The sequence below is a fragment of the Atractosteus spatula genome, chromosome 12 (assembly GCF_055471065.1).
Source record: "Atractosteus spatula isolate fAtrSpa1 chromosome 12, fAtrSpa1.hap1, whole genome shotgun sequence".
Classification (NCBI taxonomy): domain Eukaryota; kingdom Metazoa; phylum Chordata; class Actinopteri; order Semionotiformes; family Lepisosteidae; genus Atractosteus; species Atractosteus spatula.
The window spans coordinates 19216788-19233210 of record NC_142717.1 but is presented as its reverse complement, the minus strand read 5'-3'; the positions used below and the strand labels follow the sequence as shown (position 1 = coordinate 19233210).

The 16423-nt window shown below is 38.0% G+C and overlaps 1 protein-coding gene across 1 annotated transcript in view; it reads left to right on the top strand.

Moving 5' to 3' along the window:
• Window positions 1-734: 734 nt before the first annotated feature.
• LOC148822742 (Y+L amino acid transporter 2) overlaps window positions 735-16423 on the top strand; it is a 35490-nt gene continuing 19801 nt past the window's right edge. Inside the window, exons 1-4 of the mRNA XM_088929384.1 lie at window positions 735-979; window positions 8099-8634; window positions 14713-14838; window positions 15712-15856. Of these exons, the coding sequence (XP_088785510.1) occupies window positions 8190-8634; window positions 14713-14838; window positions 15712-15856 (716 nt within the window). The 5' untranslated portion in view covers window positions 735-979; window positions 8099-8189. The remainder of the gene's footprint in view (window positions 980-8098; window positions 8635-14712; window positions 14839-15711; window positions 15857-16423) is intronic.

Genomic DNA, 16423 nt, shown 5'->3' with positions numbered 1-16423 from the left:
TGCGTACTTAAAATCTTTCATACAAACAGAAAAGTTCGAAGTCCTTTATTCTGTACAGAATTACTGTCAACCATTAAAAGAGTAATCTAATTATTTTTTGTTTTTTTTAAGAAAGGAAAATCAAGCAAAATAAATGTCACATACTGTACAGGTTTTAATTTATTTAAAATTTAAATTAAATTTATTTAATTCCACAGTAGTTTTCTTAAACTCACCTTTGGTCCAGTAACAGGGCTTAATTTGTCTATGTCAAACGAACTTTGAAGTAAAAATGTATTTTCATGTCCAAATTCAGTGTAATTTTCATTCCGGGAAATGTTTTGTTTGACAAAGGTATGACCTTTTTTCACAGGGTCTCACAGAAGGGCAAACATATCTATCTGAAACTTTTGCATTTTACCCATTTAAACGTTTTATGATGTTGAGTGACATACAGTGGTGCCATTTAGTTATGAAGTTCGACAAGCGCAATTGCCTTTAACGCTTTATAATATTTCTGGGTCTGTGCTATTGTAAACCTGAAATGTAAAACGAAATCGTCTTGATAAAGGGAGACGTGCATGCAGATTATGTCAGCGGAATGATTCGCACAGAATGTACAGTATTTCGAGAGGAGAGAAGAGTGTAGCCAACATCCCCCCTCTCTCTAACATGGAGTGTGTCTTGTGAATGTCATCATTCAATCTGGAGCTTTCTTAGTGACTGGTGACTGAGGGGAGGTACCTCCTAAAAGCGTGTTACACTGCAATGAGAGATGTTGGCGTGTTGTAAGCGGTGAGATGACCTACCATCTGCTTCCTTTTTCATGTCTGTGTCAACGATCACGCACACTCACGAAAACCCTATATAAGCAAAGAGCACCTGGGCCGAGACGTAGAGTGACTTTATTTTCTTATTCATGTTATTTCTGAGAAAAAAAAATTGATTCAAATTTCTTCTACTTTTCACACGCTGTACTGAATCCAGGAAGTGGAGCTAGGTAAGATAATTGTTTTGGCATCGCTCACAATATATTCCTCTAAAGCTTGTTGAATTTTAAAAACTGGTGTGGATATATAAAGACACGTGTGGCGCGTTATTTCATATATATTTGCTTAACCAGATTATATTTCTACTATTGTTGCTTCAGGGAAAGGTACCAGATACATTAAAATGTGTACGATATTTTGCACATGTCGATTCTCATTGATTCGGTCTCGGTGCCACGCTGTAACTTCCCTTAGCTTGTATGAGCCAACCCTCGAAGATCCTCGTTTTTTCTGCCTTAAATTTGCAATATGGCTTTACAAAACTTTATTTTGTCACGATGGCCACAAGCAATTGAGTATACTGGCCAGGTATGTAATCAAATAACAAATGTATAGCAACGCGCGATAAGAATGGCTAACACATTCTTAAGAGCGGGCGGTAAATAATTTTATGTGATTTATTTACTTTTACTGAAATTTATCGAAGTAAAGTTTTCTGCAGTAGCTGTCATTTTAGCTTTGCAATACAGAGCGATGCCATCCTGTGAGAGTTCTATTTTTAACAATAGAGAACCGAATACAGTACTTTACACGTGTTCTGTTGATTTGCACCGGTTGTATTCTTTGCATTGGATCACCTCAATTGCGAAATCCTCATTCTGACCATGAGCCCCAAATACATCCGCTAAAATTACATACAGTGGCCTTTAGTTAAAATACTACGTATTTCAAGAATCTTCGCATGAATTGTATCGCTCTTGGTTAGAATTATTATTCTTTATAATACAGAATAGCCAATAAAATGTTTAAGGTTATGTATTGTCAAGACTGTTGTAATTATCTGTACTGAGTTTTTCTGTTTCTCTAGCTACTTTTTAAATTACACTCCTCTCTGTGTTTCTCTCCTTGAAAATGATAAAGTATTCTTCTGAAAAGATTACTTGTTCATAAAAGATGCATTTTCTAACTAAACAGAGAAAGAAATATACATTTAGAGAACAATATTTTTTTAAATTGTGTTTTCTTAAAAGCGACAGTCATGCTCTAAACGTTTTTCCATTACTTTAACCACTGAAAATAGTCTAATGTGTAAGACGGGGAAGGAGACAGGTGATTCAAATTCTGAGTCTGTGTTGACAGAGTGAGCGATTGGTTTAGAAACATCTGTATTTTGCTAGGTTTTAAGACTGCAACTGGAAGCCTATTGCAATTGCAAATATTTTTTCCAGCTTTTGAAACTGCCGGTTTATGTCCCAAGTCAAACAAAATTACTTATTAATTAAAATTGATCCTGATATTCAAAAATCCATTCAAAATATTCTTGTGAATCACCGCATCTGTAACACTTCATCAGCATGTAAAATTTTATGAAGTCAGTGCCTGAAATGTTTTCTGCCTTAATATGTATACCCACAACAGGTCAGAACCCTGTTTTTGGCAAGCAGCAAGCAGCTCTTGGTCCTTATTGCCTGATCTTGGAAGATCTCAGACAAAAAGGATTGCTGAGCCTGGATTGGGAAGCCTCCCCAGAAATCAGTTGGATGATTCAGATGGTGTTGAGGGGCTTATAAGTGGAACTGTTTCCTTTGGACCAGGATTTCCAAACCAGTGGCTTAGTATGGTGACAGATGGATGGGTGCTGTAGGAGGTCCAATTATCAGATGTGATGCTAAGCTGTGATCCTGACTACTTGTTCATTAACAATCTTATGTTAATGATTTGTTAGAATGGTGGTTATCACGGGTGTCCTGGAATTCCACTCTGGCCTTGAACAATCTGGCTGTATTAAAGGTTCCCCTTAATTCAGGTGGTGAAGCGGTTTCTCTGATCTGCAGCGCCCAGATCTGCATTGCAATGAAGTTACTGGCACATACTGTATAAGCTGATACGTGTGTCTCTGGTGAGATCTGTACTGTAGTAGTGGTTGGAGTGGGTCCCCTGTTCTATGTAAAGTGCTTTGTGATGAAAATGCAAGTAATTCTTAGTTATGAACTGTTTTGAAAAAAGTGGTCTAGAACACAAAATGCTCTTGAGCAAAAATTGTTTGGCCAGTTAACTCCACACCTGACAGCAAGCAACAATACATAGTGGCAATACGAACATATGGAGAAATGGTGTTCCTGCATAAATCACAGTGACCCTTGAGTTTTGTTTGCAAACTTCAAGTTACCATTGTCTTGGAAACACTGCACCAAATTATCTGAAATTTGGCAGGTTTCACTACCCTGACCTGCTTTAGAATTGTGCTTGCAGCAATACTTTACACTCCCCCACCAGATACTCACTCAACTGGCAAGGTGCCGCTGGCAGTGCTAATCACTTTTCTTCAGCAACTGTTTGTCCAGTGATCTCCAAACCTGGCAGGAGTTATTGTAGGTTCCCATGCTGTTTATGCCCAGTTCAATCTTGGTGTTAAAGAAAGTGAAAGTCTTCAGATTTGCTTGCAGTTTTCTAGCTATTTATTTATAGGTGACAAAGCTAACTCTTTATGGATTCTGTAGGGTTAATCCTTAAGTGTGAAAATTAAAATTTTGCACCATTTATAAATCTTTACGAAGTAAGAATGTTCAACTGGTTTTGTATGAACTTTTATCAGTTTTTCTTGATATAACATGAAGATAACCGGGTATATGAGAACTCACTTAAGGAATATGAAACTTTCTGAAACTGGAGAAGTCTCTTAAACTGTGTTCTTCTATGGCACATCTCTTGTCCCAGGCTTGTTCCAACTTTCTTGTCTTAATTAGTCTTAATTACACCTTCTGAATGGCAGAGGTGTGTAGCCTGACCTCAAATCTGGTTGCAGCATGGAAGAGTTTTATTGGAGTACCTGAGGGTACTTGTAAACACATCCACTGATTTATTTTCCTAAATGGACAGTAGAGGTGTAGACTGTTATTTTTAATAAGATTGTAGGAAGTGCTTCAGGCAGCTACACCTGTTTTATTGCTTGTCAAGTGATGAGTCTACTTTAAAATTAGTGCACTGTCTTAATCACTACAAAACGAGGAGAATTCATTAATTAACTGCCATTTATTTGCATATGTGTCCTCCCTTAAACCAAAATCTATTAGGATGTTTAAAATGCCAGTATCAGCATGAGTGACTGAAAGTGCAACATAAATTAATCTTAATTTGTGAATGACTTTTGAATTAAGAATTTAATTACCAAACTGAAGTGTAACCACATACTATTGTTTCTATGTGCTATGATAAAAAATCCAGATTTAAGTCTAATCAAAGTTATTTCTTTCCCAATTTCTTGTTTCTAACAGCTGATTACAAATAAAATATGAATGATAAGCTGTTTCCAGTATCGCTAGGTTCAGGGGTTCTTAATGCAAAGCGAAGCAGTGAAAACTTGTGCTGCTCGATTTTCTCTGCAATTGCAAATGAAGTACTGTATGTCAGTTATGTTAATAAGTGTCCCAGATCCAAGGGAGTAGTCTTTCTTGATGGTCTTGTTCTGTGCTTTACAAACCCTTTCAGCTCACAGCACACTTTTCATGTTCCAAACGTATTGTAGCACAGCAAATTATTTAAAGGAAAACAACCCTCATGTTGCAAGAAATAACATTTATTCCAAACTGACTGAATGTAGACTGCAGTTTTAATGAGAAATATTTGGCATTTCACTTGTCTAATTATCGGCAATGTAATCGAAACAGAGTGTATGGTGTAATGGTACAATGGTAATGTAATGGTGTATGAACTCAGCCTGGTCAAAACACGCTACATCATGACCATCACCATTGGGTTTAGTACTGACTGTTGTCATTTGAAATTATTTTAGAGTATTCTGACATGGGCCTAATCCTTTATCTCATTTTCAAAGCCCGAGCAAACCCTCATGTCTTCCACTCTGGTCTCTGTTGTGTCCTGAACCTAATTGCTATCAAATTTGTGCACAAACAGATGTTACTTAGATCTAATAGAGTTGATGATTAAGCCCCAAATTGACAAGACTGGAAATAAAACAGTTACATATGTCTATCAAGATGAGGATAGTACTCTTGCCAGGGTGCACAGTAATCTGCTTATGTTGCCTGTATCATAAAGCAAGGGACATTTTTGTTTTGCCAATGCATTTTTTACAGGGCTAAGCAAGAAATAATATCAGCCATCCTAAAGCAGACATTCTTTCACTAATAACTGTTCAGTAACACATAACGGTCATTCTTGGTAGGTATTCCACCACTGAGATATATTTTTGGTCTAAATAAGAGAGGAATCTCTCCTGTCTCACTTAAAAAAAAAAACATGGTATAGAGCATGACTTTTGGGGGTGTCTATGCCAAAGTATAGCTCTTTTATAGCAAAGTCTGGAGCAACTGTAGAGCCTAATAGCCAAGAGTTAGCGGTCTGGGTGAAATGATGATGATGATAATAATAATTATTATTATTATTATTATTTTACCATGAAGGATATTTTTTCTCACACAGACAAAAAACCTTACAATACTGAGATTTGAAGTACCTTGTTACAGGCCAGGATACATGCCTTAGGCTTCAAGAGGGCCTCCGTCTTGGTTCTTCGGACAGTTTCAAGATCCAGCTTAATTGATATCTGTGCGTTTTAAAAATGTTGCATGGAGCTTGTCAGGTGACAGGATTTGACCAATTTGTTTTGATGTCTCGCTGAACTCCAGTCAGGCGCAACAGTTTTAGTTTTTTGTGCAGGGGTTGTAAGACTCAGTGGGTTCAGATGTGAAGTTATTAAATTAAAGGCTGGCACAGACACAAGGAACTTGCACCTTATTAGTTGCAGGTCCTATTAAAGCAGAGGAAGTAGAGTCTATGACTTTTAAGCACTGTGGAATGCCAGCGGTACAGCATGTACAGCTTAGGGCTATCATTGTTACAGCCAGTTTATTAAATTGGATGTGTTGCAGCAGAACACTCTGGGCAGAGGATTAGTGTGGTATGTTTAACATTTTTTTCTTTTGAACTTTTATTGTGCTAATCAGTAGATGCATATTTACCTTTTTTGTCCCTCTAGTGGTCTGCATCATTTTCTGCTTATAGTTTGTAGTTTATTTTCCCTGGGCAGGAGCAGTTTTTACTGTGCGCTAGGCTGCTGTCTGATCCTATCTGTATCACAACACGCACAGGTGATACTGGTGACTGTGATACCATCACAGACAAGGTGTTCAACAATGAATAGCAAACTTATTTTTCACAGAAACTGGATTTCAATTTTGAACTGCTGTCTTTGCATAGTCGTGAGTAGCACACCATAATATTTTGGTACTTAATATTATAGTAGTTGCCAGGTAATGTGCAGTTAAAGAAAAAATGTATTCAAGAGTTACATTTACTGAAAAGTAGGATGAGTGTAGTGTGACAAAACTATTTCACTCATAGTTTTGCACTGGAGTGCTCCTTTAACACTAGGTAGTTCACTCAAATTAAGTATTAAGAAATGCATTTTGAGTACACTAACTGGCTTAAATCTCACACCATCACAGATTTCATATTGTAAGGATCACAGTGCAACATACTGTATTGCTCTGTACTAGTCCATCCATCCACCCACCACTTTAATTAATACAGGGATGTGGGAGAGCCAGAGCCTATCCCAGCAAGCAATGTGTGCAAAGTGGAGTACACCCTGACAGGACACCAGTCCATCACACAGCACACCAGGGCCAGTTTACCTACCATTATGTGTTTGGTCAGTGGGAGGAAACCAGAGCACCTGGAAGAAAACCCACATCAACACAGGAGGCTATTACAAACACCACGCAGATAGCACCCAAGAAATTGAACCCAGGGCACCAGTGCTGTGAAACAGGAGACAGCAATGCTAACCCTTGTGCCACCATGCCATTTCTCTGTAGTCCTCATTAAGCACTAATTAAAATTAAATGTTACGTCTATTTTAGTGCACCATGATTGAAGGTTATTGACTTTATATTATAGTTTAAAGAAAAACCTACCACAATATAGAAACAATGCAGTAAGTGAACTACATTTCTCAGGATGACTTAAATGAAAATGGAAAGACAATTATAGTCATCAAATAAAAAAACATACTTGTACCTAGATATGGAGTGAGGCAGTCATCAAGGATTCATGCCTGGCAAATTCAGTTGAGCTAAAGTTTACTTGGAGCTGCCTGCCTTCTGGACACCATGAGATAGCACTTGGGAGAGGGTCGAGGCTTGTCCGTATCTCTCACAGACAAAGGAGGTTTGCAGATGTCAGCTAGGGCACAATGAGATAACAGTGAAGTTGTGTAGCTCTGTTTGTTTAGTCCAAAGTAATTTCCTTTTTATCTGTATTACTAGTTGGGAATTAACCAGTGAAAATCTACACTTAAAGCAGTACTAAGCTTTAAAATAAAGGAGTCACAAGACCATTGTTTGCATTTATTAGCATGCCTGACACAGCTTTGGAAGGGGGTAGTAATCTGGGATCACAGACTTTTAACTCTTTACCATCCAGCTGGGTGTTCAGATTCTATTCAACATGGGCTTTGTGAGCTGGTGTGCTATTTTTTTCCATCTTTAAGTGAAAATTGCATATTGAAAATGTCATCTTGCTTATTTATAGCATGCTGGAGATAAAAATTAGTTTAATCATTTCATTGACTTCCCCACACTGCTTCAGTGTGCACAGTTGCACAGTCTAAGAAGATTACAGTGTTCCTGTTCATTAGTCCCTGGACTCCTGTAGGGGGGTGACCTGTTACTCTTATTTCCAGCCTGTGTGCTGGGTTAATTAAGCGGCCCACTTGTGTTACCCAGAGGGAAAGGCTGAACTCTTGTTATCTAATCATCCTTTCAAATGGTAGTGCTTTGGTGTTGTCTCTTGCAAGCACCCTAAAAACACAGTGAATGAATTGTGCCTACAAATACTTGTAATTTCAAATATTTACACTCTTAAAATTCTTTAATTTCTGCTGTGTAAATGAATAAGGTGCCCACAATGTGATTTGTTTTCAAAATGTAAGATAAATGTTGACATTTATTTTGTAAAACAAAGGCAAATATAAAATACTTTACCATATGTTATTGGTTCACTTCAAATTCATTTTTTCTTTAATTCTTCAGTCAGAAATAAACTTTAAAAAACCCTTTTAAAGGGAAACACAGATTTATTTAAATTCTTGATTGGTTCTCTTTCAGGTTTTGAGGTGGACCAGACTGTTAATGATGCAACTTGATTGAGCTTTATTTTTAAAAACATACTGCTTCCATTGCTCAGCCACTGTGAGACATGGCCAAAGACAGTGACAATAGCTCCACCAGCTCAGTGCGACTGAAAAAGGAGATCTCCCTGCTCCATGGAGTCTGCCTGATCGTGGGGAACATGATTGGCTCGGGAATTTTTGTGTCCCCCAAGGGGGTCTTGCAGTACACAGGCTCCTACGGGCTTTCCCTGGTCGTCTGGGTGATCGGAGGCGTGTTTTCTGTGTTTGGAGCACTGTGCTACGCGGAGCTGGGAACCACCATCCGGAAGTCTGGAGCCAGTTATGCGTATATTTTGGAGTCATTTGGGGGCTTTTTGGCCTTCCTCAGACTCTGGACCTCTCTGCTGATAGTGGAACCGGCTTGCCAGGCTGTTATTGCATTGACCTTTTCAAACTACCTTGTCCAGCCCTTTTACACAACCTGCCATCCGCCATACAATGCAGTGCGGCTCATAGCTGCTGCTATCATAGGTGAGTGAGTTCTTCTTCATCTTCCCCCAAGACCACACTGTGTGTGAGTTACAGTATGTGACCTGCCAATGATTTATGCAGTTATGGTTATGAATGTTGTTGGCCTATTCAGACAGCTGATGAAAAATGTGCACTGTGAAGAAATGGAGCCAAGAGGAACACATTCCCTATGGACTGTGACTGTACACACCAGGGGGTACTGACATTACTGGTTTCCACAGCTTTATATACCATAGGAATGCATTGCAGACAGTGAAATGGACAGCAGTGATGTTGGCACCCTCTGTTGTGAACATGTCACTGCTTCACCGTGCACAATATGATTGGGTTGTCTGAATAGGTCCACAAAGTTTATGCACATCTTATGTTTAATTCAGTGTTAGGAGTTTAATTGCAACTCTCCATTTAGACATTTCCTGAAAATAAAACAGCTTCTCTGGTTTCCATTTGTGGAAACATGTTAGATGTTTGCTGATCCATATAGATGTATGCAAAATTTTGGGCACTCCTGGTCAATTTGCATGTTTCACAAAATCTCTAATTAAAAATTAAGTTAGCACAACCTCTGCAGGGTACAAACTTAAACTGACATATATGCACAATTTAATGCACAATTATTATTTATTTGCTGAATTTAACAGATTGAAAATAAAACATTGAATGTCGCATGTGCAAAAGTTTGGGCATTGCTGCCTCCCAGAGGTGGGATCTCTTTTTTCAATTCTGGACATGGGTTACCACCTGCATGGAGTTTATATGTCCCCCCTGTGTTTGCATGGGTTTCCTGAGGGTGCTCCAGTTTCCTCCCACAGTCCAAAGACTTAGACACAACCCTACCATACTAGTAGGTTAATTGGCATCTTGGGAAAACTGGCCCTGGTTTGAATGTGTGAGAGTTTGTGTCTTTGTTTGTGTGTGCCCTGCAGTGGACTGGCAACCCGTCAGGGGTGTATGCTGCCTTGCGCCTGTTGCTTCCCGAGAGGCTCTGGCTCCCTCACGACCTTGTATTAGATGAAGCAGTTAGAAAAAGGATGGATAGAATTTGCAGCATATTATGTCCTGTTATTTTCAAATGAATGTTTAAATGTGAAATACTGTGCAAAACAGTGAAGTAAAATGCAAATTTATCTCTCCAATATTTCTGGAGTGTTTTAATATTTGTGTGGTGCCAACAGTGGCACTGTCATAATCTACAGCACTCCAGTGTTGCATGTCAGCATTTCTATATAAAGACATGCAGGGGTTTTCATAACCTGCATATCGTTTTAAAAAAATATGTACCATTTTTTAAGAGAAACAAAAATGTATTGAGTCAGTTGAGACATGGGGAGACATGGTGTATGTGAAAGATACATATATTTTTCAGACAGTAAGCCCATGTAAATATACTTTGGAAGTGGCAGTTTGTATGTTCTCCCCATGTTCACGTGGGTTTCCAGCAGGAGCTTCTGTTTCTTCCCACACTCCAAAGACATACCGGTAAGTTGATTGGCTTCTGGGAAAACTGGTCCTGGTGTGCGTGTGAATGTGTTTGTACCTTTTGAACTACAATGGACTGGCATCCCATCCAGGGTGTATTCCTGCTTGCGCTTGTTGCTTGCTGAAACACCCTCTGGCTCTCCTGCAACCCTCTACTGGATAAAGCAGTTAGAAAATGCTTGGATGTATTTTGTCACACCAAAGTGTGCTGGCCAGTTCTAGCAATGAAGCAGTGTGGAATCTTGCTGCGTGCTCTTTAATCTTTGATTATAGGTTTATCTTTAATCTTTTATCCTAAGTCATGCTCAATATATTCAGTTTTCATTCTACCTGAACAGTTAATGACCTAATTGAATCAATAAGTGGTCTTAATATGGTACTTTTTCTAACTCTTCAGTTATTATGGCATTTGGGTTCCCTTTCTGTAAAACATGTAGGAATGCTGCTCTTCCTGATTATATTAAGAACTCAGGTGGAGGAGAAACCAGAAGACACATTGTTACTCTAGGCCCAGTATTCGGAACCAGGTGGATATTACTGTATTCATTCACTCAGGTAAATGCCTTTTGATTTAGCTTATATATGCAAGCTTGATTTTATGCACTTTTCCTTAATTGCTTCATTTTTATGATTTGCACCAATAAAAACTGTTTCTCATTCAGTTATAACATTTGCTATACTTATTAACTAATGGTTGCTAATATTAGAGCATCAAGAGGTTAAAGAAATAAGAACAAGCTGTTATTATATATGAAATATTAGTAAATAGAATTGAGAAATGAACTGGCAATTTGTATACTTTGTAGCTACTGTTTCGTCAGTTTTTTTTTGCTTCACTCTGCGATTAGAAAATCAGTTTGGGATTTTTTGGTGTCAGTTTACAAAAGTCAGAATGGTAGCCCCTTAGATGTGGTCAATAAGTGATGCAAGGGCTTATATTCCTGTTTTTAAAGGTGCTGTTTTTTTAGAAATTTTTGGAGTTCATAGGAAAAAATAGGATTTTTAAGTGTTCAGGCTCAACTGTTAAATGAAAGTGAGGAATGACACACTAATGGATTTTCAGAAATCAGAAAAAACATTGACTGAGGAGCACAAGGTTTCCACCTCTGCATCTGCATCAGTGTTTACATTAGGTGATAAGTATAAACTGCAAATCTCAAAGGACTTTAAAAGAGAAAAGGCTAAACACTTCCAGATTCTTCAGAGTATTTGTTGCTATTAATTTGATATGATCAGTTGTTATCCTGATTTTTGTTTAGTTTGCATTTGTAGTTGCAGGTTGTAAAATTTGCATTTGTAGAATGTATGCATTTGGTGTCTGTGCTTGGCTGAGGAGCCAGTGGTGAGAAGATAGTACCTGTGGGATTATGTTTGAACTTGTTTTTTTTAGAATCTCCCTAAAACATTTTTAGCAGAACCTAAGGAAGCTGCAGTTATAGGAGGCCACTTATACCACCTTCCTTCCTGTAGGTTTCTTGTAGTTTATTCTTTCATCAAGTTCAAAGTTCAATTATTGTGATAAAAATCTCCCTAGAATGGCTTAGTTTCTGTACAGTGACAATAATTTTACAGTCTTCAAAGGAACAAGTAATAGGTTTTTTCCATGCTGAAAAGAGAAGAAAGAAAACACGTTTCGGCTGTGGAGCCTTCTTCGGGTGTAAGCCACACTACAACCCAAAGTACAAAGTACAAGCCGAACTGTAACCCACCTGAACTACATATTACAGTCTTGTCAATCACAATCTTATTGTCATCTTACTGCCATCTTTTCTGCGTTTATGGGTGATCTGAGCACTGCCAGCTTCACGTGGAGCTGTGAATGCAGACGTGGAGCTGTGAATGGAGATTTTGTTTGCACTCACCTCATACACCCATTAAGTCAATGTTTAAATAAGTGAGAGCTCTGATTCTGTTGTGTTCCGTGCTTCAATTTTTTTTCTTAACACAAAAAATGAAAAAGAATTTTGGTTCATCATGTTTTATTTTAACTGTCTCTCTCTGATTCACTGAAGGAAAGTCTCACTTCCATTTTTTTGAAACTATGAAATACTAAAAATAAACTAAAAATGTTTTTATCCTGTAATGTATGGATACAAGAATGACCTATTACTGCTGAATACTCTTTTCTTTTTGCTTCCAAACATGGCACCAGCAGCAAATCCAAATCGGGTGGCAGATAGCTGTATTTTAAGCTCATAATCACATGGAAAGTTCTCCAAACGCAGAGGAAATTTGAAAGTTTATCAGCGGGACAGTTATGTGTCATTAATAATAGCCTTGAGTCTGATTGAAGCTTAATGGTCCCAGTTTTAAATGTTAATTGAACTTTTTTTCAGGATGAGTCACATCTGACGACTTCCTCATGGAGGTAACAATGTAATTCTGGCACACACTACTTCCTCCTTTACTAGATAGTGAACAAACATGATTGTTTGTATTGCTACCTTTTTTCTGACCTGTGTTTTGCAGGCTTTTTTTGTTCTCATTTAAAGGGTCTGGAGGCTTGGATTATGTAATGATACAAAGCTCAACCTTGGCTGAGTGGACAAGTTGCAAATCACTCTCATATGTGACTATTTAAATTCACTGCTTTACATTGCGTTAGTTATATAGTTAGTATAAGTGCACAGGCGTGGTAATCTGTTTATGGACAGAGCTGAAAACTAGAGGGCGTTCCCATGTTTCCATGTCCATTATAATGCTAGTGCATTGTTTTTGTGTGTATTAATTTGATATGTTGTGTTATATGGGCAATCAAAAAATAACATTACCATACTAATTGTAATAAGTATAGCATATATGCAAGATCAATTAACACCCTAAAATACATTCCTGGCCGAACTGCCATTCTTTCTTTTCAGTTCTACCAACAATGTGCTGATTTATTTGCAGTGCCTTACAACTGTTGTTTAGTTTAAATCGCTTCACTCCCCATTAATCCAAAGCCAGAGTCCTGAGGAGCTCCAAGTTATCTGTTTGGTTTTATTAAATATTTTTGTAAAGATTGAATGATTTCATTGTGATTTACAATCACAACTTAGTTGTGACCTGCAGTTAAGTAGATGATTTGTTAAATTAAGTAATTTTGATATGATTTGGTACCTCATTGACCTGGGTTCTCTTAATTGAATCGATTGCTTGCTTTTAATTTCTTTATTTTGCCAGTTCAGTCAATTGTGAACAAATAGGGATTTTCTGTGTGATGTGGATACAGGGCTTTTACTGGAGCAATCTGAGTAAAGCGGATCTCAGTGGTCTTTACTATTCTTCAGTCTGGAGTCTAGAGTTTCTGACAGCAGCTGTGTAGTGTAGAGTCATCGATTCATGAATAACTTTTAGCTGTTTCAGCTAACTGGTTTAGGGTCCTGAATTAGAGACTCTTGGCCTGAACTGCCAACAAAAGCCTTTCCATACAATTGTTTTGTTCAGTTTGTTGGAAACAGGGTTACACCGTGCACTGAGTGTGTGCAATGCATGATTAAAAACGAATGCTTTGTCTACACTTTTGCCAATCAATTGAGCCCCAGTCCTTTGTGAAATTCTAGTTTTATTTGGCAAAATGACCCAGTTTGTTCTCTGAATGGTTGACCTTTTCCTGGCTGAGTTGCTTGTATCCCTGCATGTGCAACTGCACTGACAAAAGAAATATGCTATAGGGCAAGCCAACCTTTGAAGCTGTTCATTTTCACTGTTCTCATTTGTTCATTCCTGAAAGCCACTTGGCACAGGTTTCATAGCTATGCTCTTAAGCTATGAATAAAAAGACTAATATATCATACTTGCATTTGACTGGGACCTTCTGTTATTTAAAAAGTGGTGACTAATCTACAAATGTCTACAGATCTAGACATGCCTCTGTATATTTCTAACCTTGCATAGCTGTTGAAATAAAAAAACAGATATTGAACTCTGATATTGAATCCATTTGGGTTTTTCTGATTTGCAGAGAATTATGCAAAGAATTACACTTGTTTATTTGGGGTTTGAAACATCCAAAAGCCGGAAATGAAAATGTCTGAAGCCCTAAAGTTGTAATTCTCTTGCAACCTTCAGGCAACCTTAGCTTTAGCTTGTTAGAATAAATGTGGCTTACCAAACCATCAAATAAAATTTTACAAGCTTATATAGTGAAATGCAGGCATTTAGTTACAAATTGTTTTCTTTACAATTTGTCTTACATGGACTCACTCTTGCTTACCACAAAAAGTATTTGGGAGCTCATACTTTATTGCGTGGGCTTGTAATGAAGAATAAAGCTTTATGGCTTCAGGGAATTACTGAATTTCTAAATAGTTTTACCTTTTCATTTTCATAGATCACATTACAGTAGTTTTCAAAAACTGTTTCAAGAACTGTGAGTCCAATATCCATTTCAAATTAATGTTATGTAGTCTGCGGACACATCTGTATTTTTATTCTATGATGTAATTAACAGATATGTTAAAACCTTGCCTATGAAAGAACATAAAAATAGCAAAACCTTGAGTTGTTCAAGAGCCATGTGCCCAGAGTGGAAATGTCAATGCCACTTGGTGGTTTGTGAGTGATGGGATGAAGCCTGCAGAGTCATCTTTACTAACGTGTGTCCCTGCTGCACAGCTCTCCTCACCTGCGTGAACTCTATGAAGGTGAAATGGGGGGCTATGCTGCAAGTCGTCTCCACTGTGGCCAAGGTTCTTGCCCTGATCGTCATCATCATCGCTGGCTTGGTCAAGCTTTGCCAAGGTAATAGCTGCTCCCTCCATCTGGTGCTTCACTACAATCTTGTGCTCCTTCACAAGAATAGAGTAGTATTTGAAGTTTAAACTGGAAAGACCTGTGCTCTGACATTTTTCAGATGCTAGCTAAATTGCTGCTCCCCCTTTTGTCAAATAGTGCTGGGGACAGTATTTTTAGAAAGTAATCCTTGCAGTTAAAGGTTATTTGTGTAAGGGATTGCTTTTTAAAATCAATAACAAAGCTGGGATTATATATGTGATAAGTCATTGTAATGCCCGACTTTTATAAATTACTTGTGTTCCTGCATCAGGAAGATCAGAAACATTCTGTTAAGTGTAGAAGCAAAATTTCACTTAGCTGTAATTCTGATCCTTCAATTGTACAAGTAAGAGGAAGTTTTGAACTGAACTATAGGATGCTTATAAAGTTAGTTGACCAATTCCTACATCTACATTATGAAAACTGGACACGGAGTAGTGGAATTTGGTACACATGACTATGGAACCATAGGAAGCACTATGCCCTGAACATGACAGAGCATCCCAAGCTACACCTCTTTGACTGGAGTACTGGAAATATTGCAGTACGCACCTTCTGGTGGGCAGTGGTGGTGTTACATGCTTCCTGTGTGTACTGCTATCTATGGAAAAGTGTTCTGCGTGGTCCCATTTGTACCTGGGTCATTGGTCTGTAGTTCAGTTTTCACGATACAGCTGTTTGAACAGGTAAGCTATCATTTCAAGCACCCATATTTTTGCAGTTTGCTTCTTCTAAATCCATCTGATCTGATCATCATAAGAATCCGGGCTTTTCACATCTTAAATGTTTACTTGATTCAGCCCAGCCTGTTGCTAATGATTGTTGTGTGGTCACTTGCAGGGAAAACTGAGAACTTTGAAGATTCCTTCAGGAATTCCAAGATGAATGTTGGAGACATGGCCTTAGCCTTGTACTCTGCTCTATATTCATATTCTGGCTGGGACACCCTCAACTTTGTCACAGAAGAAATCAAGAACCCAGAACGGTAAAGCGGGTCACCTCAGAAACTATGGCAGTGGCTTTAAAGATCTTTTTCTAGAACTTGTGTTTTAGAAAAAAATGTTGTTTCCCTTAGATACTGCAGATATCCAGGTGACAGAGTTTATCATGATAAGAGTATTTGAGGACAAGCACACCTAGGTAAAAAACTCTGGTTTCTTAGAGAATAAACCCTGCAGCGATAACAGCACTTATGGGATCCTCACCCACAGCACATCCATTTTGAACATTTTGCCAAGAACCAAATACTGTCTTATTTTGCAAGGTTTGCTGAGGTATTGAAGTTGAAAATACAGTTTACCTGCTGTGAAATACATTTTGGTACTGGCACAAATCCTTTATTAAGCACAGTTACATCCTAAACACTTCCTACTTCTCAAGCTTTTAAAATTCCTTTAATGTTACTGTATACATTTAGACAGCATGTTTTATTCAGCCTATTTGGATTTAAGATATCTCTTTGCGGTCCAGCATCAACGCATGAAAGTAGAATGAGTCTTGTATTATGGCAAACTTGAGGTATGGTTCATAATGAGCACAAACAATAATTATT